Genomic DNA, 27,899 nt, shown 5'->3' on the forward strand with positions numbered 1-27,899 from the left:
AGTACCAGATGAGATCACAGTTGGGTACATAGAACCCAAGTTGGAAAAGTTTTGGAGGGGATTTCCATTTTCGACGTTTACCTTACAACCAAGGTGAACGTCTCAAGAACCTTGGTCAGAATTGGATGATATTAACATTCACTGTAGAATCATAAATTGGACATAGGTTCAGTATTACTTTTCAAACATTTTCCTAGCTGACATAAAATTGTAAATGTAGTTCAGTGCAAATATATGAACTGGTCACAGGTTAAGTCTCTCTCAGCTAAATACTTTTCTATTTAGAATGAAAGTTAAATGGAATTCACTAACAGATTTCCTCTCACTATGTTTTTTTTAACAAAGAAATTACTGTTTTCATAGTTAGTAGTCTTTCTATTAATCATTATCTATCATGAGCACAATAGATAAACTGTTGATCCTGTTACACCATTAATGTGCAATTTTAAAACACAAGAGGAACCCAGTATTGTACAGAATTTCACTTCAATACCAAGAGTAATTGAAACCTTCTATAATTAAGTAACTTTGTGCATTTGAACTACTTTCAGTGGAGTGGGGGCCCTTAATCTTGACCACTGTAGTAGAGCATATTAAGCACACTTTCAATACACTAAAGAAACAAGCCCTTAACAAGTATGAACATGTAACCCTCAACAGTATTATTTCTCAACTCTTACTGCAGTAGAACACAACTTGATGTGGTTATAAGACAATAGCTCACCTGTGGTTGATTTTCAACAGACTGCACTGTGATCATTTAAAAATGGCTCTGAGCACTATGGGACTCAACTGCTGCGGTTATCAGTCCCCTAGAACTTAGAACTACTTAAACCTAACTAACCTAAGGACATCACACACATCCATGCCCGAGGCAGGATTCGAACCTGCGACCGTAGCAGTCCCACGGTTCCGGACTGCGCGCCTAGAACCGCGAGACCACCGCGGCCGGCTGTGATCATTTACTAAGCAAAACTTTATAATCCTCAGTTCTGAGAACTTTCATATTAGAAGTTGGCAATAAAATTTTAATAAGCAGTTTTAATAGAAAACTTATTTTCAGCAAGCATTATTTGCTATATTACTCAGTTCTGCTAAAACACTGACCTTTAATGTTATTTCAGTAAGGACACTCGGTAATCACTTTAGCATGGGAAGCACGCTAAGTGGTTGTGTGACTAGGGACAAAAAATCAAGGAAGGTATAAGAGTTCGAGTATAAGTTACCTTATATTTGTGCACACTAAAACATCCAAGGAGCTGATCCTTCACCATACATTTCTACTATTCCTTGGTTCCTTTTCAGTGATTGCGCAATGTGGTGGCGATTGCGTGTTGGTAGGTGGATTTGCAGGTACAATTGCTGGACTCTGTCATTTCTTGGTGGCGATGATAGATATCAATTTCAGAATAGCTCCTGCTCTTTATAAATCCATCCGAGGCATTGGAAAGCGGCACGGAAAGCCTCTCTCGTCACCGGCACAATATGCAACTTTTACATGAGCAGCTGACAGTTTAGTAGCTCGTCCCCGACTGACTCTTGGTTCCACCTTTTTTTACCTAGGCCAACCACAATTTGCGCGCGCTACACAGTTCCGTTCAGGAGGGGAACCACAACACCTTTTACATACAAAATAACTAAGAACCCTAAGTGAAGGTCAGCAGTTTACATAACGGCAAACAAACATTTCGAATAAAGCAGAACCTTTGCACATATTGACATTTCTGTAAAAAAAACTATTTAAATAAAATTATTCATCCTCAGTTATAACCAAAGATATTATGTGAGAAAGATGAAATATATCATTTGCTCATATTGTTCGTATTAGAGGGATTACACTTCCTATACACTAAAAGACATCAAAGTTTTTAACAGAAAAGAATAAACACGCTCATGGTATCGATTCAGTCCAACAACATTTACAGAAACTCAGCGGCATAACACTAAAGAAAGCAAAAGTACAGCATTAGAGCTACGGTGTTACAGTCGCTTTTAATAGAACAGTATGACATGAACGATCATTCAATGAAAAAATGTCTAGGAAACATGGATTATAAAGTGCATACCTTAAGAGTGTATGAGGATATTGAAAGGGTAATGCAGTATGTGAAGTGGGACGAAAATCTAATAGTCATGGGCGACTGGAATGCAGTTGTAGGGGAAGGAGTAGAAGAAAAGGTTACAGGAGAATATGGGCTTGGGACAAGGAATGAAAGAGGAGAAAGACTAATTGAGTTCTGTAACAAGTTTCAGCTAGTAATAGCAAATACCCTGTTCAAGAATCACAAGAGGAGGAGGTATACTTGGAAAAGGCCGGGAGATACCGGAAGATTTCAATTAGATTGAGAGGTGGCATGAGCCCCCTCTCATATTTCTATCTTACGATTCTCCTCTCTAGTTGCATGCGGTGGAGGGTTGCTTTTCCTTAACACGCGTACTTCCCACGCAGCGTCTCTCGTCACCCGGGTGGGCCGGTGACAGGCGGGCTCGGTGGAACTGGAGAGAGTTAAGCCGACGTGTGTGAGGCAGTCGAGTGAATGCTTTTCAGACGCCGACATTGTCAAGAGACACGCCCGCTGGGGTGTGAAGTAGCGGCTGGGCTAGAGGTTCCGTTACTTCAGAGAAACTTTGCGAAAACACTTTCTGGCGGGCTACCAGCGAGGCGTGGGAATGACTTGTGTACCCACGCAGTTGTGGCGGGAAAATTCCCGCACTTTCTGCAAAATCAGCACAGAAATTGGCGCCAAGAATCTCCATTGGTGGAATGGTAGTGCTCCGGCAATGGAGTGGAATTTCCGCCGGTTTTCGAGTTGCTGATTGGAACGTAACCACGGCCACTGTCGTGGGGGCGGGAATGTTCGGTGTTCGGCCTGTACGGGTGCTCTGGGTAGTCGGCAGTCGCCTTTCGGTCGAGGTCGTCGGAGCAACCAGCCCTCGCCTGCGGTACGCCAGATCGTGTTCTGGGAGATAAGAAGACTGTTGGTAATGTACGTCCGCAGCACCGGCAGATAGGGATTTTCCTAGGTGATAATCAGAGCTCAGCAGAGCGCGCCTGTTCATCCGTTTCTAACTTTGTTCAGTTTCGAGTAGCAGCAATTACTATTGGGTTAGCTGTGTGTCTCTCTTGAGATTTGAGTGGAAAGGAATTGGCTCCACATACCACTTCGTCTTAAACCTCACGATCTAAGTTAGGGACAACTTCACCTTTACTGTGTTTGTATGAATCTCCAATTTTAGCCAATTTGATGTTTTATATGTCCTGTGTCTCTTTTACTATTCTGCGTTTAATCTTAATAAATCATATTGTTATTTTGGACAGAACTTTCTTTCTGTTAATCAATAGAGCAACCCTATCATTCCTCACTATGCTAATGTAACCTTTGTTAATTTAACTTATTTATCAAATTAAATTATTGCAGGTGCCAAACTCTCTTCTACTCCACTAGCAGGGTTGATTAGAGTCAGTTCGCGTATTTGTTTTATCCTTGTGCAACAGCAAAAGTCGGAGTTAGAATAGGGGGGGCTTAGAGCATGATTTACACATGTGGATTCTAGTAGAATTTAGTGATAAATACACTACTAGCCCCGGCACCTCGCATAATATGGCGACCCTTGGCCTCGGATCTTTCCTGTGAATCTCTGATAAACAAACAGGATTCTTAGTAGGAACATTCAATTTTTTTTCTCTCTATTTTTTTTAATGATTAATACCCAAGTTTTTTTTGGTAGTTCCGCGTTTAGTTTTAAGTAGCGGCGCATGACTACAGTTTTTGTTTTCAGTGTATATATTTTTTTGTTCATTGTTTTTTTTGTGTTTCGCTGTTGTGGTGTCTGTACCGCATCGCACTTTGTCGGATTTGTGTGCGGTTTCTGTACCACATCAAATTGTGTTTGTGATTACAGCGTTGGAACAGCGTTGTTGAAATTTTATGTTTATGTGTAAAAAATATATGGAGTAGATTAATTTTATTGTGCATTTTAGATGAATTTGTTTTTATGAATGATAACGAGAAGTAAGGCACGACTATTATCGGGCGAAGCTAAAACAAAAGAGGATAGCATAATGGATAAGGGGCAGTTTACTGACGGGAATAGGTTCGGAGATGAGATGGGCACATTTTTAGCAGGACAGGACGCCAGGGGCATTGATGAGGAAGGTGATTTGGACGCGATCTCAGAGCAGCGTTGCGGCCGTGATTATGATAGTGAAGTAGAGGATGAAACAGAGACAGGCACACAGGTCGAGACGGTAGCAGAAGTTTATAGTCAAACGAACGAGTGCAGACAGAGGCCAGCTCGGTCACGTCAGAGCTCTAGCGCCCAGGTGTCCAGAGTTACATCGCCATTGTTTGAAGAGGATCAAGAAGATGACGTAAACCCAATACTGAGCTTCCTACGATCAATGAAAGAAGAAGCTGACGAACAGCGTAAGAAGCAGGAAGAAGCTGACGAACAGCGTAAGAAGGAGAAGGAAGAAGCTGACGAACAGCGTAAGAGGGACACTGAGGCAATAATCTCGCATATAGGGGCAATTCGTGGAGAATTATTAACAATAAAGAAAGAATGTGGAGAAGCAAAACAAATGTCAATGGTAGCACAAAAAGTAGTAGGCCTAGCCAAAACTGCAGCAACAGGGGCAATGAAAATCGCAAGAGTAACTTCTAAACTCGCAGGGCGCTTGCGACGTGCGACACAAGTCCACTCGAAATCCCTAGCGGCCTTAAAGACTCAAGGTAATATTGCGGTTACGAACATCACGAAACGAATGAAAGAAGTAGAGAGTCGGATAGCAAAACTAGAGCGAAATGGGCACACGAGCACTGCGCGTTCGGATACCAATGATGGAGCACACAGGATTGTGTCTCCGAGGAAAAGCCCGCCGTGCTCTAGCCCAGTGACAGCGTGCGGAACAAACAATGCACACGCAGAAACAGCGAGTAATAGCTCCAATAATTGCAGCCCACTTAGAAGAGTGAATGCTGAATGCCACTTCCACTGTGATACAGACGTAGCACATCACAGTTATCAGCAAGATAGATCAGGACACTCCGCAGACGTGCAAGTATCGGAAACGTCTGACAACACCAGTGCGAGGATCGGACAGAATTTTGATCACAATCACTTCCTGTCGATACTCAAATTCCAGAAGTTCAAAGATAATGGAGGGTCGATGCATCCGAAGAGCTGGGTGATGCAATTCACTAATTCATTACCGTCGTCATGGCCAACCCAGGCCAAATTAGAATTCATGTGTGGACACATCGAAGGCCAAGCCGCGGAAAAGATGCGGGGCGTGGCAGCGACGTGTCGGACTTATCAGGAATTTGTTGGTGCATTCCTGCGGACCTACTGGTCAAAGGAAACGCAAGACAGGATTAAAGAGGAAATAATATTTTGTCCTGAACTGGAAGTGTCCGGGCATAAGAGCGCAACCAAATTTTTTGATGACTTACTCAAGAAGAATCAGTTTTTAGATAGTCCATACAGCAACGGAGAAATTATTAAATTTTGCTTTTCGAAATTGCCAGTTAGGTATCAACAGACACTTGTCGGGAAGTGTGGATCTGACATAGATGCATTCAAGAGTCTACTGCGCGAACTCGAAGTAGTCTTCGATAAACAAGACGCAAAGGACAGGAAGAAGGCGCAAAATAACAAATACCACGGGCCAGCAAGGGAAGACGACAACAGATCGCATAGTCGCACTGGTCAGTTAGGAAACCAGGGTTACCGAGATCAAGGTTACGCTATTCAAGGTTATGGAAACCAGAGACACGGAAACCAGAACGTCAGGGAACAGGGTAAATCCAGACAAGCAATCTGGGACAGGAGGAATGACGAACGGCAAAGCGACCGTAATTGGAGGGAGCGAAATCAAGGACAACAGGAGAACCAGGAGATTGAAATTAGACCTCCAAATCCTAATGCACGTCAGAGGAGGGGGAGTCTAAGAAGGGATTGACGCTAGTCCATAGGACTCCACCACTTCTCTCACATAAAGGAGTTCGTAGAATAGTAGTAGTGTAAGAAATGTACATAGTAGAATAGGCAAAGATATGAACCTTTTTTCGGGGAACAATAATCGTTACATTAATAGATTAAGATTGCTAAAGTATTAACACGCTGCGTTGTCTTGCATAAGAATTTACTGCTGCTATCCTCTTTTTGTTTATGTTTGCGATCTCCAATGTCGATGGAGTAGGAGACACTACCTTTTCATGAGCAATGTTTTTGTCCTTTCCTATCTGGTGTCCATGTTAAGGGATAAGGATGAGTGACGAGACGTCGCACAAACGGGCGCATACAAGAACGTGCTCTTAGAAGCGTTCTGAGAGGTCGTGATACGCTCCATAGCGGCCACAACCAGTTCGTGAGACGTTCATACCAATGCTTGCAGGCACGCGTCAGTGCACTGCACGATTGTGGTATATTGCGCGATTTCGAGGGTGAATATGGGCAGTATAGTTTTTGCAGAGCTGCGCCGGTATCGTTGTCTTGCAAGTCGGGGTGAACCTGTGAGCATTTGACTCTAATGGTGCCCTAGACGAGAGAAATGAGGGCATAAAAGCCTACCATGCTAATGCGCTGGTTGGGGATTTAGCGTGCTGCTCGTTTTTGTCACAGATGAATCACCAAGGAATTGTACTTGGATATTCGTGACATACTGTGTAGCTGGCGTGTGTTGGGTGTCTGAATCCTCAACAGGAACCAGTCCTGGCTTGGTCATATTACATTGCTTCTGGAAAGGTGTACTTCGATCGCGAAAACCGCTTCACATAGAGAAGGAAGTTGCAACTATAAATTTATTGTCGTGTATAGCCATGGCTAACCCAGTCTCTGGAGTTTCAGAGAGGCGTAATGAAAACTCGGAGGTCATGTCGTACGGCGCGCACATCACTGTCGTCAATAGCGGCGAGCAGCAAGACATCTCAGCGTAACAGGAACTATGTAAGGGTATTGTATAAGGTAAATAAAAAAATAAATAAATAAATAAATAAATAAATAAATAAATAAAATAAAATAAATAAATAAATAAATAAAAGGGAAAGTACGATACTAGGATAAGTTAAACTGTAGGATTTAACAATAACTAGATTAATATTGTGGGGGTTTTCTACCACAAGTGTGGCGCGCACCTGTTGAGTTGCTATTTTTCAGGTCACCAAACCACAGACCCGAGATGGAGGGACGACGGGCGAGCGAAAGTAGCGTAGTTGCATGTTCTTTATAGCACAGTAAAACTTAGACCTGCATAACAACATAATTTAATTAAAAGACGTAGAATGTAGATCGTTGGGATATGGTAGTTAATTCTTGAAGCATGTCTACTGTCGATCTATATAATTAATAGTAATATTAGTGCGGGCCCGCACATTTAGTTGTTCATCCATTACAAAGCATCAGTTATCACACACCATGTACATACTGAGATCGGTCTCTACACATATATCAAAATAAATTATTTCCATGTCTAGATTAGATGTTATAATGATTGCCATAGATTAATAACTATAAAAGTAAAATAAGAGTGTCTGAAATGACAGACCATCAATGTTTCATTATGTAAATTTATTATAACATAGAAGGTCATGGGAAAAAGTTAGGCATAAGACTTTTGTAAGAATTGTACAGATGACGAGGAACGTGGCAATGCAGAGGCCAGCCAGCGCAAAAACAAGAGGTCTTCGGCTACCTGCTAGAGGGCGAGCGTCCCGTCCTACACGCTGACAGTCACCCGGCTGCCTACCTGAGGGATTACACGGGACCCTTGCCCCGCCACAAGCGAAAGTGGGGCTGGCCGTTGACCCTGACACGCGACAGCCTGCTAGCTCTCCGGACGCGGCAGCCGCTTGGAGGGATTCCCTGCGGCAGACCACGTTGTCGTGAGTACACGAAGAAGATCACATATCGTGTCAGAACCTGCGCCTCATGTGCCTCAGGACAGAAAGGGACGCTCTATACTCACCTGTTTGGGTTTTTACAACTCACTAGCATTGGCCGATCTGCATACACAAAGCAGTATCGTGCCACACTAACAAATGTATGGTCTCATGTCTTACTTCTCCTCTCTATTAGAGAGCAGTTTTTAACAATAGTCGCTCCTAGTTCGGTCCTGTATGGATGACCTCACACACTTGTGGAGTCACTCCACGTGCCATCATCCCTCGTCGAACTGCAATATTGGGAAACATAAAGTTCTGTCCAGCGAGAGAAGAGACCTAGACTAGTGATGTATCCCAACGAGTAGACCTCAGAGACAATTAATCGACGTGAGGAGAGCCTATCACTGTGTCTTCCTACCATACGGCCGTGATCATATGCGTGGGTCTGACTACAATCTCAACAGCGTACTGCAGACACTCCAGAACTCCCTATTGCTGTTGCCACAACGTAGCAACTACAACCGACGTTTAGCCTTATGTGATGTCAGTACAGTGGAATCAGTGAAGTGCCACGGATATTTCTAACAATGTGATTTAGTGCCTCATTCTCAGCACAGTCGTGAACTTTGTGCAATGTGCACGCACAATTTGATGCCCCATGAACCTTGTTTTTTTTCTTAAATTTCTTTCTCTTATGTTGTTTTGGTAATGTATGTCATACCTTGTATGCGTTTGTGTTTTACACTGTAATTCTTATTACAGATTACTGTATTGTTCTCCACATCATGTTTTTTTTTGTGTTTTGTGTTTATTGTTGTGTGTATGCTAACAGTGTGCCTGAAGTCCCCATAAACTGAAGCAGATACCACCACTGTCATTGTGAATGGACCATCAGTTCAGGGAACATTTTGTAAAGGTTATTCTTGCTGCAGGGAGACAGAATGAATCGGAGGTTGTAACTAGATTCTGAAAACTCACAAAGAGATTGTTAACTTAAATATTATCGTGTGTGAGTGAGGTCAGGTTAGTTTAATGATTAAAATTGTTGTAACATCTTGGGCATTTAATTGCGGAGCACTCCAACTCTGATTGTAAAGAATAAACTGCTCCATATTTGGCTCAGATGCCCGGGCCATGTTTAGAGCGTGAATGTCTGCGTGAATCGGTGTTCGGAAGGGGCTCCCTGGGTATGGATGTGTGATGTGAGTGTTAGTGTTCCATATTAAGAAGGTGAAGTTGGCTACATCATAAATAATCCTCCCTCTATGAGTTGCATTTTTCAGTTGCAATGATCTTTTTTATAGAGTGCGGTATGTGGAGTCACTTTGTAAGATTGTTCTTGGGCGATTGACTCACGACCTTGCTCCTAAGTGAGCCAACCGCTCACCAATTACAATCTAAAATGGCGTAGGGGCAATGAGAGGTGGCATGAGCCCCCTCTCATATTTCTATCTTACGATTCTCCTCTCTAGTTGCATGCGGTGGAGGGTTGCTTTTCCTTAACACGCGTACTTCCCACGCAGCGTCTCTCGTCACCCGGGTGGGCCGGTGACAGGCGGGCTCGGTGGAACTGGAGAGAGTTAAGCCGACGTGTGTGAGGCAGTCGAGTGAATGCTTTTCAGACGCCGACATTGTCAAGAGACACGCCCGCTGGGGTGTGAAGTAGCGGCTGGGCTAGAGGTTCCGTTACTTCAGAGAAACTTTGCGAAAACACTTTCTGGCGGGCTACCAGCGAGGCGTGGGAATGACTTGTGTACCCACGCAGTTGTGGCGGGAAAATTCCCGCACTTTCTGCAAAATCAGCACAGAAATTGGCGCCAAGAATCTCCATTGGTGGAATGGTAGTGCTCCGGCAATGGAGTGGAATTTCCGCCGGTTTTCGAGTTGCTGATTGGAACGTAACCACGGCCACTGTCGTGGGGGCGGGAATGTTCGGTGTTCGGCCTGTACGGGTGCTCTGGGTAGTCGGCAGTCGCCTTTCGGTCGAGGTCGTCGGAGCAACCAGCCCTCGCCTGCGGTACGCCAGATCGTGTTCTGGGAGATAAGAAGACTGTTGGTAATGTACGTCCGCAGCACCGGCAGATAGGGATTTTCCTAGGTGATAATCAGAGCTCAGCAGAGCGCGCCTGTTCATCCGTTTCTAACTTTGTTCAGTTTCGAGTAGCAGCAATTACTATTGGGTTAGCTGTGTGTCTCTCTTGAGATTTGAGTGGAAAGGAATTGGCTCCACATACCACTTCGTCTTAAACCTCACGATCTAAGTTAGGGACAACTTCACCTTTACTGTGTTTGTATGAATCTCCAATTTTAGCCAATTTGATGTTTTATATGTCCTGTGTCTCTTTTACTATTCTGCGTTTAATCTTAATAAATCATATTGTTATTTTGGACAGAACTTTCTTTCTGTTAATCAATAGAGCAACCCTATCATTCCTCACTATGCTAATGTAACCTTTGTTAATTTAACTTATTTATCAAATTAAATTATTGCAGGTGCCAAACTCTCTTCTACTCCACTAGCAGGGTTGATTAGAGTCAGTTCGCGTATTTGTTTTATCCTTGTGCAACAGCAAAAGTCGGAGTTAGAGTAGGGGGGGCTTAGAGCATGATTTACACATGTGGATTCTAGTAGAATTTAGTGATAAATACACTACTAGCCCCGGCACCTCGCAAGATTACATCATGGTCAGACAGAGATTCCGAAATCAGATACTGGATTGTAAGGTGTACCCAGGAGCAGATATAGACTCAGATCACAATATAGTAGTGATGAAGAGTAGGCTGAAGTTCAAGACATTAGTCAGGAAGAATCAATACGCAAAGAAGTGGGATACGGAAGTTCTAAGGAATGACGAGATACGTTCTCTAACGCTATAGATACAGCAATAAGGAATAGAGCAGCAGGCAGTACAGTTGAAGAGGAATGGACATCTCTAAAAAGGGCCATCACAGAAGTTGGGAAGGAAAACATAGGTACAAAGAAGGTAGCTGCGAAGAAACCATGGGTAACAGAAGAAATACTTCACTTGATTGATGAAGGGACGAAGTACAAACATGTTCCGGGAAAATCAGGAATACAGAAATACAAGTCGCTGAGGAATGAAATAAATAGGAAGTGCAGGGAAGTTAAGACGAAATGGCTGCAGGAAAAATGTGAAGACATCGAAAAAGATATGATTCTCGGAAAGACAGACCCAGCATACAGGAAAGTCAAAACAACCTTTGGTGACATTAAAAGCAACGGTGGTAACATTAAGAGTGCAACGGGAATTCCACTGTTAAATGCAGAGGAGAGAGCAGACAGGTAGAAAGAATACATTGAAAGCCTCTATCAGGGTGAAGATTTGTCTGATATGATAGAAGAAGAAACAGGAGTCGATTTAGAAGAGATAGGGGATCCAGTATTAGAATCGGAATTTAAAAGAGCTTTGGAGGACTTACGTCAAATAAGGCAGAAGGGATAGATAACATTCTATCAGAATTTATAAAATCATTGGGGGAAGTGGCAACAAAACGACTATTCACGTTGGTGTGTAGAATATATGAGTCTGGCGACATACCATCTGACTTTCGGAAAAGCATCATCCACACAATTCCGAAGACGGCTAGAGTTGACAAGTGCGAGAATTGTCGCACAATCAGCTTAACAGCTCATGCATCGAAACTGCTTACAAGAATAATATACAGAAGAATGGAAAAGAAAATTGAGAATGCGCTAGGTGACGATCAGTTTGGCTTTAGGAAAAGTAAAGGGACGAGAGAGGCAATTCTGACGTTACGGCTAATAATGGAAGCAAGGCTAAAGAAAAATCAAGACACTTTCATAGGATTTGTCGACCTGGAAAAAGCGTTCGACAATATAAAATGGTGCAAGCTGTTCGAGATTCTGAAAACAGTATGGGTAAGCTATAGGGAGAGACGGGTCATATACAATATGTACGACAACCAAGACGGAATAATAAGAGTGGACGATCAAGAACGAAGTGCTCGTATTAAGAAGGGTGTAAGACAAGGCTGTAGCCTTTCGCCCCTACTCTTCAATCTGTACATCGAGGAAGCAATGATGGAAATAAAAGAAAGGTTCAGGAGTGGAATTAAAATACGAGTACAAGGTGAAAGGATATCAATGATACGATTCGCTGATGACATTGCTATCCTGAGTGAAAGTGAAGAAGAATTAAATGATCTGCTGAACGGAATGAACAGTCTAATGAGTACACAGTATGGTTTGAGAGTAAATCGGAGAAAGATGAAGGTAATGAGAAGTAGTAGAAATGAGAACAGCGAGAAACTTAACATCAGGATTGATGGTTACGAAGTCAATGAAGTTAAGGAATTCTGCTACCTAGGCAGTAAAATAACCAATGACGGACGGAGCAAGGAGGACATCAAAAGCAGACTCGCTATGGCAAAAAAGTCATTTCTGGCCAAGAGAAGTCTACTAATATCAAATACCGACATTAATTTGAGGAAGAAATTTCTGAGGATGTACGTCTGGAGTACAGCATTGTATGGTAGTGAAACATGGACTGTGGGAAAACCGGAACAGAAGAGAATCGAAGCATTTGAGATGTGGTGCTAGAGACGCATGTTGAAAATTAGATGGACTGATAAGGTAAGGAACGAGGAGGTTCTACGCAGAATCGGAGAGGAAAGGAATATGTGGAAAACACTGATAAGGAGAAGGAACAGGATGATAGGACATCTGCTAAGACATGAGGGAATTACTTCCATGGTACTAGAGGGAGCTGTAGAGGGCAAAAACTGTAGAGGAAGACAGAGATTGGAATACGTCAAGCAAATACTTGAGGAAGTAGGTTGCAAGTGCTACTCTGAGATGAAGAGGTTAGCACAGGAAAGGAATTCGTGGCGGGCCGCATCAAACCAGTCAGTAGACTGATGACCAAAAAAAAAAAAAAAACTTAAGAGTTATGAGTAGATGTTCAGTAGAAGAGTTCTGTTTCACAAATCTGAAGATGAATTAATGTTCACAGCTCTTATGGTGTGCAATTTAGGTCCCATATGTAGTAGACTTTTTTTCTTCGAATGATTCTTCCTGTCGTAACCTTCAGTATGGACCATTTCACCCGCGAATGTCAAGGTGTATCTGTGTGTGAGTACATAAACTCTGTGTGTTGTTGGACATGTGCGGTGTACCTGATCGAGGTGACTTGAGTGATCCAGGAGGCTCCCGTAGAGTAGTGAGTGGGGGGCCGGGCGCTGCGGCGGTGGCCGGCTGGTCGCCCGCGGCGATCCTCGGAGGACGCCGGAGGCCGCGGCGACGCAGCGGGCGGCCACTTAGGACCCTGCCTTACAAATCATCGCCGTCCCTCGCTGGCCGGCCAGACGTACGGCGGCCCGGAGCGCCATCCGTCAGCGCGCCGGCAGCCGCCGCGCCGCCCTTATTAGATTCCCGCGGGCAGCGGCTCTGCGGGTCCTCCTACCTCCGCGTCTCTCCCCCCCTACCTCTGTCCCGCTCCCTCCGCGGCGGCCTCGCGACAAATACGATTACGGCCGTGATACATCGCCGCGACCGGTCGCCACCGCCGTCACCGTCCAGCGCAGAGCCGAGGCCCTCCGCGGTAAATAAAGGCAGCGGGCCCTCGGCGCCGTCGCGCAAGACCCAAAAGGCGCCAGCCAGTTCGACTGCACTCGGCCGTGAGCGCAGTCACACAATACAGTTCTGCACAGCTGCCCAGTGAACAAAGTACCAGCGCACGGAGTATCAGCCCAACGAAGCAATGCCAAATGAAGAGTTGCCACGTTCCCAACAACTGGCACCCTTTCAATGACTCACAGTGTTGATCACAAAGCCGCGCGGGAATAGCCGAGCGGTCTAGGACGGTGCAGTCATGGACTGTGCGGCTGGTCCCGGCGGAGGTTCGAATCCTCCCTTGGGCATGGGTGTGTGTGTTTGTCCTTAGGATAATTTAGGTTAAGTAGTGTGTAAGCTTAGGGACTGATGACCTTGGCAGTTAAGTCCCATAAGATTTCACACACATTTGAACATTTTTGATCACAAAACAAGAAATTGTAGAAGACATAGAAAGGATGAAACTCAGCGACACGACTGGGTCAGATGATCTACCAACAGAACAGTGGAGATCGACGCATCAAAAGACAGCTAAATAACTTAATTTTAATTTTTAAAAACCAACAGTCTCAGTTGCAAAGTTTACCTAGATTTACCTAGGTTTCAGTCGGGATAACTCAACCTTCTTCAGAATAAAAGTGACTACCGTTTTGTCCATAGTGGACATCGTCAAGCTAAAACTACATGTTGTCGTTGGCAGGAGAGCCAACACCGTGTCCGGCCATCCTGATTTAGGTTTTCCGTGATGTCCCTAAATCGCTCCAGCCAAATGCCGGGATGGTTCCTTTGAAAGGGCACAGCCGACTTCCTTCCCCATCCTTCCATAATCCAGTGAGACCGATGACCTCGCTGTCTGGTCTCCTTCCCCAAAAAAACCCAACCCAACACCGTGTTACTAGAGGAGGCCGAAATGCACGCGTTTTAGCTCACGCAGGCTGGCGTGAGGTCTGGAACAGGACAACGAAATTAGAATTTAGAAAAACGGACGTAGCTGGTGGAATACTTAACTTTAATCCATTAATGATGAACGTCGGTCTTGACGGCACATGATTCACAATATCAATAGTAACTGATAATGGCGCCTTGCTAGGTCGTAGCAAATGACGTAGCTGAAGGCTATGCTAAACTATCGTCTCGGCAAATGAGAACGTAAGTAGGCAGTGAACCATCGCTAGCAAAGTCGGCTGTACAACTGGGGCGAGTGCTAGGAAGTCTCTCTAGACTAGACCTGCCGTGTGGCGGCGCTCGGTCTGCAATCACTGATAGTGGCGACATGCGGGTCCGACGTATACTAACGGACCGCGGCCCATTTAAAGGCTACCACCTAGCAAGTGTGGTGTCTGGCGGTGACACCACACTACAAATCCATAAATTATCGCCAGACTGTAAAAACGTATCTGGCACTGCCTCGGCCCCAGTTCGCGACCGCGTTGCGTCAGCCACGAGTGCTGTCATGAGGCCCGCCTAGGCGGACACAATACCTTGCGCCTGCGCATAAACTGAGTCATGGGTACTTGTTGGGACAAGATTCGAACCTAACTCCTGGCCTTGAATCTACTAGCAGAGTGAAGTAAAAGAAAGGTACAGCTGAAAAAAGTGCGTGAATGTTTTCCTGTGCAGAACGTACTTAGATCGACTGTCTTAACATTTATGAAGTATTCGTTGGTCATGATATGAGGAAAACATCATGTGCTTACAATGTATGGCCTGTCTAGGAAAATTTTGTGCTTAAGCACGAAGTTTAATCACCTAAAAAGAGCTTAGGAGTAGGAAGGATAATATAAAACCGACATCGCATTATTATGACTAGGCCTTTTTCTTTAGACATATATGTTAAGCATTTGCTTAGCTATGGTTACAAAGCACGAACATCCTATTGTCAATAGGATGTTCATGCGTTGTAAACATATCCAAGCAAATGCTTAACAATTACGTCTAAAAAATAGACCTCGTCATAATAATGACTGGATGGTGACCGAGTTGCCTCAGGCACACCTTACTATTATAATGCGTTTGATTTAATTTGTGGCTAGTGCCTGTTTAGCTGTGAAAGGATTGGGTCCCCACCTTGAACTGAATCCTAGTTTACGTTACGGCTAATGCCTGCAGGAGCAGTCATAGTTTGTTATATAGACCTACTGACATAGTCCTAAGAGACGCTAGGCTAATTAAGGTACTAAATGTGAGCTCACTAGTTAGAGCGATGTTGTGCGTGGCTTACAGCGGGCGCTGTTTGAAGGCCGTGGCGCTCCATTGGCACCACTAACTACTTGGATTGCCGATATCGATCTGATCGTGTGTCGCGAGCTAAGATCTTTGGTCGAGGTGTGTGTGTTGTTGGTTTGGTGGGGCCTGGCAGAGTTGGCTGGAGAGTACGTAGCACGCAAGTTGTTGCTTTTAGGGGATTCTGGCTGTCCGTTACGGGTCTCGAGAAGCCGTGAATGGTTAAATCAGTCGGAGGCAAGCCTTGGTGGCTCCCTTAAGGATTGGTAGCGGCGAACTGAAGTCCAGCGGACGTCGCCTGCAACCTGATCGGCAAGTTCCCGGCCTACTCTCCAAGGTTAAATTTTACGGCACCTCTATGACCGCCTGTGCGGATTGGAGGCAATAACACCCCAGCTGGAATCCTGCATGTCACTGCTCCTTCACACCTGAGTGGAGTTAAGTGTCGTTTTCTTATTCTTTGGTACTTGATACTGCGAGGCCACGTCTGCGTTACGTGGAATAGGACCTGTTATATTGACGCACCTACGATTATGAGATTTTCACTCTGCAGCGGAGTGTGCGCTGATATGAAACTTCCTGGCGGATTAAAACTGTGTGCCGGACCGAGACTCGAACTCGGGATCTTTGCCTTTCGCGGGCAAGTGCTCTACCTACTAAACTACCCAAGCACAACTCACGCCCCGTCCTCACACCTTTACTTCTGCCAGTACCTCGTCTCCTACCTTCCAAACTTTACAGAAGCTCTCCTGCGAACCTTGCAGAACTAGCACTCCTGAAAGAAAGGATATTGTGGAGACATGGCTTAGCCACAGCCTGGGGGATGTTTCCAGAATGAGATTTTCACTCTGCAGCGGAGTGTGCGCTGATATGAAACTTCCTGGCGGATTAAACCTGTGTGCCGTACCGAGACTCGAACTCGGGACCTTTGCCTTTCGCGGGCAAGTGCTCTACCAACTGAGCCACCCAAGCACGACTCACGCCCCGTCCTCACAGCTTTACTTCCGCCAGTACCTCGTCTCCTACCTTCCAAACAATGTACTGGCGGAAGTAAAGCTGTGAGGACAGGATGTGAGTCGTGCTTGGGTAGCTCAGTTGGTAGAGCACTTGCCCGCGAAAGGCAAAGGTCCCGAGTTCGAGTCTCGGTCCGGCACACAGGTTTAATCCGCCAGGAAGTTTCGCACCTACGAGTGTTTACCGGGAGCATGTTCATCGGTCACTGTTACTTATAGCAGTCTGTATTCCAGACCATACTCCGTGCCAGTGTACAAGTATTCCCTGCCATAAATTCACTGGACAGAATTAAATTGTAACGTAACCAACGTCGAAGGCAAAGCACCTTTTGTAGAAGAATATGCTTGAGTCACTCTATCAGCAGGGGCTGATATTTCCGCTTCTGAATAATAGTAATTTTAAGGAGTGTTAAACTTGTAACGTGTATCGGTAGTCGCTTGTGCTATTAAATCAGATTTTCTACATCTTAGGAATTCACGTCTGTAGCCTTATTTGCGCAGATTACTGTTCCCTTTTGATGTGAGTTGGCAGGGTAGCGTCGACAGCAAACAGCGCGTTCCTGATCGCTGTGCCCGGGGCCTGAGGCGTGTTCGCTTTCTGCCGCGGCCGCACTTCCGTCGTGACACGGCGTCTAGGTTGGCCAGGAATCTGGCGTCTCTACCAACCTCGTTGTGCTGCCTCAAGTTGCTTGTTCGATGTGTGCCACGGCAGGGTGTCGCCGATTTGTCAGGAACGCATGTCCTTCCAAATTTCTTGCTTTTCGAGCAATTGTATTTCTCTTTAAGGATCACTATCAATCTTTTGTTGGAGTGTACCAGTTGGGATTTATATTTAAATTGTATACGTTCTCAGTTTTGTCTGTTTGAGGGATTGTGTGTTTTATTACTTCAGGGACTTCTTTATTAAGGCTTATAAATTGTTAAGCGGCCTTCCATCTTCCACAATCAGTGGCGTGACCTGCGATTCTTTTTGTATTTCGGATGGGTGTTCTCCACTTGTGTAACGGTTACCTAAGCTTGGAAATTGTTAGTACATTTAGTGGCTTCCACTGCAATCTATTTGCTGATAAAATTGTTGTTGAACTCGCTTGCAGCCACACGTTGTTGGTGTGACTTATTCTCGTTTTTGGGGGCTGTATACTTGGTTTCAAGCGTATCCTGAATGCTATAAACTGTAAAAATTTGTTTTTAATTAACTGAGCCTGTTCAAGATTTTTAAGATTGTGAGAGTTGTGATTCTTTTAACAATTTTTTTTTAAATTGTAATGTTAATATTGTTGTTAAGTAATAAAGTGTGCTCCTTGAAACAACAAATTACGAAATATGTGGGTCCATCTTCCATGTGTTTTGCTTAAAGCTATCCCGACCCTAGTTCCCTAGTTGTGAGGTATCAATTTGCTTGTTATGCATCTAATTTGGATTACTAAGTAGGAACCTAGAGAAACGTTAGCTATGTTAGAATTTGGTGGTGGATACTCGTTTTTTTTCCAATGCTTAACGGCGGAATGCTGAATTACAAATGTCAGGAAGTCAGAACTTGTTAAGGTTTCCGATCAAATTTTCTGATAATGTGTTAGTAACGTTTTGCTTGTCTTTATCAGTGTCACCTCACAGCGGTATTGTTTCTTTGTAGTGTGACCTAGGAACTTGTTTACAGGGTAAGAGTGTTCCACTAACCCTGCGTCTTGCTCTTTGAGCAGCCAATGGTGCGGTATTGCTCCGGCGCCGGGGTCGCTAAAGAGACATCGAGCAGCTAAGTGGTACCCTGTTCAGCAAACTGTCGATGTTCTTTTAGAATGTAGAAACGAAATAATAAAAGAAAACGTTAAAACAGAAACTGTTGTCAGCCCTGAACATCCCCAATCGCAAAGCCCAGCTCTCCAGTTCCCATACCCACGCTCTCTGAATATTTCACCTCCTGAACCATAACTACACTAATGTGAAAATCAGTGCTAAATTTTCAATACGGTCTTCAAAGAACACAGGTGCAGCAGAATGACGCTATTGGCTGTGGTGTCACATAGTACACAGCCCCTAGCCATTGGGAATCACCCCATCGCCTGCCTTCTTACATGCACATCACTATAGGAACTTGAAAACATCAGCCTAGTATTGGGCTGATATATTTCATATTTCATTGCTGCTGCACCGATTATCAGAAACATTTACCATGATCATACTAAATCATGTTGTATCATGTGTGATATTCTCAGTGATTTTGAAGACCGTCACTAACACCCACCTCATTTTTCTTTTTTTGTCTATTTAGCTGCATGTTTAATGAGTTGAACAATTGTGCAGAGGAGTGGGTGAGCCACGTAACAGGCAGTGTAGAAAGCCATAGTAGTGGACAGCGCGTACGTCTCTTGAGGGATGGGCGATTTCTATGGATGGCTGCCGGATCGTATACTCAGTAGCCCGTCCAGAATTTCAAAGGTAGAATTTGTCAGCCATGCAGCAATGTTCTCTGAAGCGTCAAGCAAGAGTGGGTGGAGAGTCTTTCAAAAAAAGCTCACTTCGGGTAAAAATGTTGTGCGTCCAGCCATTGCAAAATAAACTCTTTTATGAACCGGTATCTCTGCTCATAGAACAGGTGGAAGATATAGTGGATGAAAAATAGCCATCTCGTTGAATCCACTATGGAAAGCTGTGTGGCAGTCGCTGTGAAATTTTTGTAGGGGAGGTATGGCGTTATCGAGTCGCTAGTGCATGTGGACGATAAATTCGCTCAAACTATTTTATATTCCGGGCAACCCTTGCTGTTGAAAAGCATGACGTTAGGAAGAACTCCGTTCACAGCTGGTAAAACTGTTGTTTATTAAAACGCGACTGGTTTCGCGGTTTTAGGCCGCATCATCAGGTAGACATACATGGTAAAAAGCAAAGTACACAGTCACCACTTTTTGCGGATATTAAAATTAGTAAGGGAATCACCAGCCGCGACATAGTCGTGAATACAAACAATGGTCCAGGTACTGTCAAATGTTTCCTTATTCCAGACTTTGGTCATATGGTGTAGAACAGATCTGAAAATGCTCATTACTGACTGAAACCGGTCATCGTCGAAAGACTTTATAGTGTGATCAAAGACTGGAATAAAAGAAAAGTTTGATACTAAAGGAATGTCTAAAATATACTCACAATGTTAAAATATCATAGACATACCCGTCGCTCCTAGTCAAAATTTACTATTTAGAGAATATCGTCAGTACTATAGCGAGAGAAAGGTAAAGAAAAAGTGCCCCGTTCTTTAAAATTTACGTGCATCTAAAAAGAAAAAAGAAAATATTTTGTAGAGCGGACGATAAATTTTTTTAAAAAAGAGAGGCCGGATTGGCGATAAAGAATTGTCACTGCTACATGATTAGTCACGTCACACGCAAATTACAGTGTGGAAAGAATCAGGTGGCAGTGTCTTACGAAAATGACAGCAGGGCAGCTCAGTGCAGGGCAAGGGAAGAGCGGCCCGCACGAACGCCAAAGAGAGTCCAGCTGGAAGCTAACCATATGGACAGTGTGACGTCATGTACTTATGACTGGGAGCGCTGGGTCGCCACCTTTACAAGTGAGAACAGTACAGAATTTTATTACATACTAGCACCTAACCATACAAACAATCAAAATTACCCAGAATGCTATGGTATATTAATTCCATCTGGTTACTCAAGATGAACTGTGGGTTTTCTTTTTATGTCTACAAATTTCCACTTCCTGTAATTTATTCAAAATATGACTTTTTTCTTTTTTGTGAAGTATTTTTAAATTTTCTGAAATGCGTGTGCTGTTGTGACCCTCTTCGCATAAGTGTGCTGTTAATGCAGAGAGGGGATTATTTGAGTTAAGGTGTTCCTGAAGTCTTAGAGGCAGATTTTATAACGCTTAGACCAGCCGAACAGACAAGGGAACGCTATATTTTTTGTAGAATACCTTATGTGGGTGCAATATCAGAAAAAAATTGTCATATGTATGAAATCTAGAAACATTATTCCAGCGTATTTTAGATTTTCTGATATAGGCAGAAAACTCAGGCACAAGGAAAAAGTTGTGATACATGAGTATAATGAAACGGGTGTATACTGCATTACATTGTAAGACGTGTATATTTCTATTGTCTATTGTCAAACCACAATTTATGAAAGATGTTTATATTTTATTAATAGGATTAAGTAGGAATAATTAAAATTTGTCATGTTGGAAATAATTGTGGTAGCAGGGAATGTCTGCACCAAAGTATTGTTGGCAAGAAAGACCGCGCATTGATACATTTTGTAATGGTAGCAGGGATTATCTGCACCAGAAAGCATTGTTGGCAGGAGAGACCGCACTTTAGCGTTCGTAGGACGTCAGTAGTAAGCGAGATGTGAAGCGAGTTGGTAGCAGGTCTGAAGCGAGAGGTTTAGAGGAGCAGTGTGCCTGCCAGCCACCAGCAATGATTTACAAGAGATTGTAAACCGATGTACAGAGACATCAGCTAACTATTATCATAAGAGGAACTAATATTATTGAATTATTTTTTTTGCGAAACTCAAGACTACTGAAGGTATGTTTGCGCAATGCTAGTTGTAAGATTATTGTAAAAAGTAAGTCCCATTTGAAAGTTTGTAAAATCATTTCATTACCAGCAGTAAATATTTGAAGAAACGTTTTCAGAATATAATCAATTTTTGCCAGCAATGTTGCATTACTGATTATAATCCATCCCAAAAACCATCAACGTAAAACTTTGCAAACATTTTATTGTTGTCAAGAAAAAATGTAACTATGAATTATGTAACTTCAGTCAAATTAATTAAAGAATAACGTCAGCTTTGCTATTCAGGAATAGCATCAGCTTTGGTAATAAATACAGCCACTTATTATGACAGCCCACTAGCAGTTAATAGAGTATAGTAAACCAGAGTAAGTATATTCATGTCACAGTTCGATGTAGCAGTCAGATGGCGATCCAGTAACAGTAAAAAAGGTAAGGAACAGTTTTGGGTTAATGCAGATAACGACTGAGGGCCACGACGACGACACATTCTATGTTTCGTCGAAATAATTAGAAAATCACTTTTAATAAGCAGCAATTAAATCTGTATGCGAAGATTGAGAAAGAGAATAAATTTCAAAGGGAAGATTTCATTTGTTATTATTAAGCAAGAGATAGAAATCCTAATGACAGGTTTCATAGGTTACAGAGGAGAAGGGAAGGTTTAAAAAAAAAAAAAGAGATATAGAGGAAACGGGAAGGTTTCAACATGCAATGATTTCCCTAAGAAATATATAGGACAAACCGGTAAGTCATTTCGAATAATACTTCAGGAACACCTTAATGTCAACAGGACTGCCCCATATCGTCTGAACTGGACGATCTGTGAACTTGTAGGGCTGAACGCTTTTGTCCTTCCCAGGCCCCGGATTAGGCTGCCAGGGCTTACTCGTTTTTACTATTGCCACTGAGATGAACTCTCTTTCCGAGTTGTTGTTAGCGAGTCTGGTCCGTCGGAAAGGGTGATTCTTCCCCGAACTTTGAGATTCCCATGAGCCTAAGTGAATAAAATAGGGAAGGTCTCGTGAACTCAAGTAATGACAGGTTTCCCCAGTATTGGAACAGAGTAACCACTCATGTAGGTAAGTGTGAAAACGAATTTTATCAAGAAGAGCGAATTTCGTTTGAAGCGAAACGGAGAAGGAAGATGATACAAATGGTTCAAATGGCTCTGAGGACTATGGGACTTAACTTCTGAGGTCATCAGTCCCCTAGAACGTAGAACTACTCAAACCTAAACTAACCTAAGGATATCACACACATCCATGCCCCAGGTAGGATTCGAATCTGCGACCGTAGCAGTCGCGGGGTCCCAGACCGTAGAAGCAGGATGATAGACAAGATACATGCAAATCATTTTTTAAATAGGAATAAAAGTGCAAGAGAACGACCCATCACAAGATGACGTCTCACAGGAGGTTTACATTCCCGTCCGGGCATCGTGATTTAGGTTCTCCGTGGTTCCCCTAAATCGCTCCTGGCGAATGCCCGGATGGTTCCTTTGAAAAGGGCGTGGCCCATTTCCTTCTCTATCCTTTCGTAATCCGAGCTTGTGCTCCGTATCTAATGACCTAGTTGTCGGCTGGACATTAAACTCTAATGGTCGTTCCTTCTTTTTCCTTTCAACTGCCCTCTGACAGAATGGCAATTACATCAGTATAAGATTGCAACATACATACAGCCAAGCACACGCTCTCACTCAGGAGCGCATGTACGCACACAAACACACACGCACACACACACACACACACACACACACACACACACACACACACACACACACACACACACCTACGTTGTTTGTAGACGTACCGCTGCTGGGCTGCCACTAGCGTCGTCTTTATCGCAGCTCGCGGAAATTCTCGTGAAACGCAGCAAATTTCAGGGACACTGTTGTAAGCGCCGCGGGTAAGTACCCCTCAGTGGGTTAGTACGGCACCACCTTATCGGCAGGGCGGAGCGGGTGGAGGCGGCGCGTATCGGGAAGACGGTCTGGGGTGTAATTGTTGCGGGCTCGGCGGGCGCCATAAAGCGCATCCTCCTAAACAAGGCTTTTATGGACCCAATCAACTCGATGATCACGCGAATGTCGGACGAATGCCATAAAACTATGTACGGCCGGCGGCGCCGCCCTAGCCCGGTCTGCCGCTCCCTAATTGGTGGTGCTCACCGGTGCCATCCCAGCCGCCGAGCGGCTCCCTCCGTCTACAAGAAGTCCGCCACGCTCCACCGACGCCACGAATCTGGCAAGAGCGAGCAGTGCCGAGACGTGGCAGGCAGCAGTGTGAGAGCCCTCTCTTCGATAACATTCACTCCCACATTCAGTGTAGGTCACCTTGACATATCTTTCGTAACAAGTGGAACTCTACCTCAATCTTTGTCACATGCGAAAAACACGTCAGAGCTTACTGTTCTAATAAAATACCATAATCTGCAGACCACAAATAGAATAAACATTATTTATGATATGAAATGTGCCAGTTGATAAAAAAAAAGTGGTTCAAATGGCTCTGAGAACTATGGGACTTAACTTCTGAGGTCATCAGTCCCCTAGAACTTAGAACTACTTAAACCTAACTAACCTAAGGACATCACACACATCCATGCCCGAGGTAGGATTCGAACCTGCGACCGTGGCGTTCGCGCGGATCCAGACTGTAGCGCCTAGAACCGCTCGGCCTCCCCGGCCGGCGAGCGGTCTAAGGCGCTGCAGTCATGGACTGTGCGGCTGGTCCCGGCGTAGGTTCGAGACCTCCCTCGGCAATGGTTGTGTGTGTTTGTCCTTAGGATAATTTAGGTTAAGTAGTGTGTAAGCTTAGGGACTGATGACCTTAGCAGTTAAGTCCCATAAGATTTAACACACATTTCAACATTTTTGAACTCCGGCCGGCACTTACACAAAAACTGCAACGATTTCCGCACGGTGGAGGACTTGCTTTCATTTTTCTCAACGGATTGTCTTGACTTTGGCATGAAATACTTTAGTGCAGACTCTGTATTTGATACTGTACAGTTCAGTACAGCCTTCCTTCCGACATGTACGACGATCGACAGCGGTATTAAGTCATGAAATGTATTCGTAAATTACGAATACGATACCGCACTACTATACAATTTACTGGAAACACTTGAAAATCTGCGCTGGACCGGAACTCGAAGCCAAATTTCCCACTTGCCGCGAGTGGTCGCTTTAACCACTTCGGCTGTCCGAGCACGCTTCCAGGACTGACCCAAAACTCCGTATGTCACAGAGTCTCCTTCCAACAGCCCTCGTACGTTTATTTCACTCTCTCAGAGAGAAATAATTATTGTTTTCACAATGAGATTTTCACTCTGCAGCGCTGTTATGAAACCTCGTGGCGGACTAAAACGGTGTGCCGGACCGAGACTCGAACTCGGAACCTTTGCCTTTCGCGGGCAAGTGCTCTACCATCTGAGCTACCCAAGCACGACTCACGCCCCGTCCTCACAGCACACACTCCGCTGCACAGTGAAAATCTCATTCTGGAAGCATTCCCCAGGCTGTGGCTAACCCATGTCTCTTCAATATCCTTTCTTTCAGGAGTGCTGGTTCTGCAAGGTTCGCAGGAGAGCTTCTGTAAAGTTTGGAAGGTAGGAGGCGAGGTACTGGCAGAAGTAAAGCTGTGAGGACGGGGCGTGAGTCGTGCTTGGGTAGCTCAGATGGCAGAGCACTTCCCCGCGAAAGGCGAAGTTCCCGAGTTCGAGTCTCGGTCCGGCACATAGTTTTAATCTGCCAGGAGGTTTCAGAATTATTGTTATTTTTCTCGTCATGTTGCCTTGGCTGTGGCATGAAATACATTACTGCACTGTCTGCATTTGACACAGAGAATGTCATATACAGACAATTCATTAATTGTCAGAGATTGGTCCCACGTCAGTTGTCTTGGAATCGGTTTCCCACACTCGAACTGGAAAGTGAGCTGCAGATTCACCACCGTTGTCTCGCAAACCCAGCCCAAAAACACTCGAAATACCAGGAAATTCCCATGGAGTGGACTTAGACAACCTCCCCAGGCATTTTAAACTAAATAACGATGTATCGAAAGCAAAGGGAAATGATTACAAAAAATAGTTGCTTAATCTAGGATCATGAAACAGAAAAAAAGATACAAAGAAGAGCAGTGTGACCACCTGCTTAACAGTTTCGGTCTCTCTTTGGAAAACCATAAAGCTGAAAGTCTACTTGCTGTGGATTCGACTACTCCATTTTTGATGAAGATTGTGACACTGGGTGTCTACGCACAGGACATGCAATTCGCATAAATTACAGTCAGGTGATTCGTTGTAGCGGCGCTGGCGCCTTATAGCGGTCACTGATGTCTTCCATCGGGTTCAGATCGGGCAAATTTGATACCCAAGACCGACGTGAGTTATCATGTTTCTCAAATCACTGTACCAGGAGTCTGACTTTGTAGAACGAAGAGTTATCCTGATGGAAGATGCCATCGCCGCCGGGATTCCCGTAAAGTATGCATGGATGCCGTTGGTTCGGCAGTTGTCCCTTGGGTCATTACCACATGTCCAATGGTAGTGCAGGTGAATGTTCCACAGGGCATAACACAGTCTTCTCCGAGCTGTGCCTGTGGAGGGGTTCATTTTTGGAGCAGCCATTCGCCTGGAAGGTGGCGTATCTCGGCACGCCTCGGTTTTACAAGAAAGGTGATTCACCCGGCAAGACGTCACGTTTCCATAGATCCGCTGTCCAGTTCAGGTGATCCTGTGCCCACTGAAATTGTAATTGAGAAGTCGTTGTGTCAACATGGGAACATGTATGAGTCTTCGACTACAGGACCGAGTGTTGAACACTGCGCTGAGCAGTGTGTTCCGGAACACCTGTACCTACACAAGAACTCTCCTCTGCCGTCAGATTTGCCACAGATCGCCATTCTTCCTGCTTTGCAGAGCGGCCAAACCGCCGATTTTCACTTTCTATTGTGAGGTGTGGACTTCCAGCACGTTGTCACCTACTCGTCACTTCACCGTCTCACCACCACTTTTCATAGCACGCGAACACTCGACCAGCTTCGCCGTTTCCCAGATGCTCATTACCAGGCACGGGGCTATAACGATCTGCCCTTCATCGAAGTACCTTGTGTCATTTGACTTCCCCATTTGCTGCCCTTACCGTTCCAAGAACGATTTCGTCTTCTTTTTGCTCCACGTATACACTAACCTTACCGCGTCACGTATCTGTGCAACGTCACTACGCTATATTCAGTCTCGCGGTGGGCAGCGGTCGTAATGTCTGACTCATCACTGTAAGTTCGTTCTGCAGTCTACTTTTCCTTCATTGACGACCATTAAATTCTTCCGCTTCGGAAAGCCATCGAACCAGTTGTTACTCAGCTGCGGAGCATTCGTGAGTTCTGAACGGAGCTGAAGAAAAGCCTATGACGTCTGGCAGCTGACTCCCGCATCCGGAAGCCTAACAAGCACGTCTCGCCTCGGGGCTGCCGAGGGGCCGATCTCCAAACGCGCTAAGGCCGTGATTTGCGACCATCTGTTAAAGTGCTACTTGCAGACCCTTACAATCCGTCCCAAGAGTGTTTCAGTGATGTAAGTCTGTGAAATTTCGCTTACATCGAAAGAGAAACCAGATGGTATCTGGAGGTAGAACGGAATCCATTATCGGGTACGGAGTGACAAAGAGAGAATGTTTTCTCTTCCTTTCGAGAGTCGTCTAATACATGGTCCTTCGGGGGAGCTTCTGTGTCTCTAAAGGGAGACGTAAGGCTCTATGGTCATTGAAATATCTCGAGAAAACACGTGTCATGTCCTTAAATTAGCGTTAAAGTAGTTTCTTAATACAATACCGGAAAAAATTAGCATACGCTAACGGGCGGCAATGGAGGCGCTGATTCCGTCATCGAGTCAGTCGTACAGAAGGCAAATACTGCCCGGGATACGTGATGTCACGACTGCTCGACCACTTCGCGTAGTTCTGTGAGAGTTGTTGGCTGACGAGCCGCACGAGTCACTGCTCGTCCCATCAAACCCCAAAAGTGCTCGATTGGAGACTGGCCAGCACCTTAAGCACTTTCAGCTTCACGGACAGACGGTGGGCAAGCATTATCCTGTTGCCGGCCGGTGTGGCCGTGCGGTTCTAGGCGCTTCAGTCTGGAACCGCGTGACCGCTACGGTCGCAGGTTCGAATCCTGCCTCGGGCATGGATGTGTGTGATGTCCTTAGGTTAGTTACGTATAAGTAGTTCTAAGTTCTAGGGGACTGATGACCACAGATATTAAGTCCCATAGTGCTCAGAGCCATTTTTGAACCATTATCCTGTTGGAACAATACATAACTTTCCTGTTACGAGAACGGCAAAATAACGGGTCTAACAACATTCTACACGTACTGAGCGCCGGTTAGCATCCGCTCCAGAGTCAACAAAAGCGAACGAGAATTGTAGCTTACCGCACGACGGACCATTAAGGCTTGGGGTGGGGCCAGCATGTCTCGGACGAATGCACTCTACGTGGCAGCTCTCACCAGGTCTACGTCTTACACGAAAATGTCTATCACCTGCTTGCAGCCAGAATCTTCTTCCATCGCTGAAAACCACGGCAGCACGTTACATCTTCCAAGTGATCCTCTGACGGCACCAGTTGAGTCAGGATTTATCAAGCCCTCTTACC

At 44.7% G+C, this 27,899-nt stretch overlaps 1 protein-coding gene across 1 annotated transcript in view; it reads left to right on the top strand.

Moving 5' to 3' along the window:
• Positions 1-13,027: 13,027 nt before the first annotated feature.
• LOC126204015 (translation initiation factor IF-2-like) overlaps positions 13,028-27,899 on the top strand; it is a 129,952-nt gene continuing 115,080 nt past the window's right edge. The window contains exon 1 of the mRNA XM_049938444.1: positions 13,028-13,541. Within this exon, the coding sequence (XP_049794401.1) occupies positions 13,028-13,541 (514 nt within the window). The remainder of the gene's footprint in view (positions 13,542-27,899) is intronic.

This window comes from Schistocerca nitens, chromosome 9 (genome assembly GCF_023898315.1).
Source record: "Schistocerca nitens isolate TAMUIC-IGC-003100 chromosome 9, iqSchNite1.1, whole genome shotgun sequence".
NCBI lineage: Eukaryota > Metazoa > Arthropoda > Insecta > Orthoptera > Acrididae > Schistocerca > Schistocerca nitens.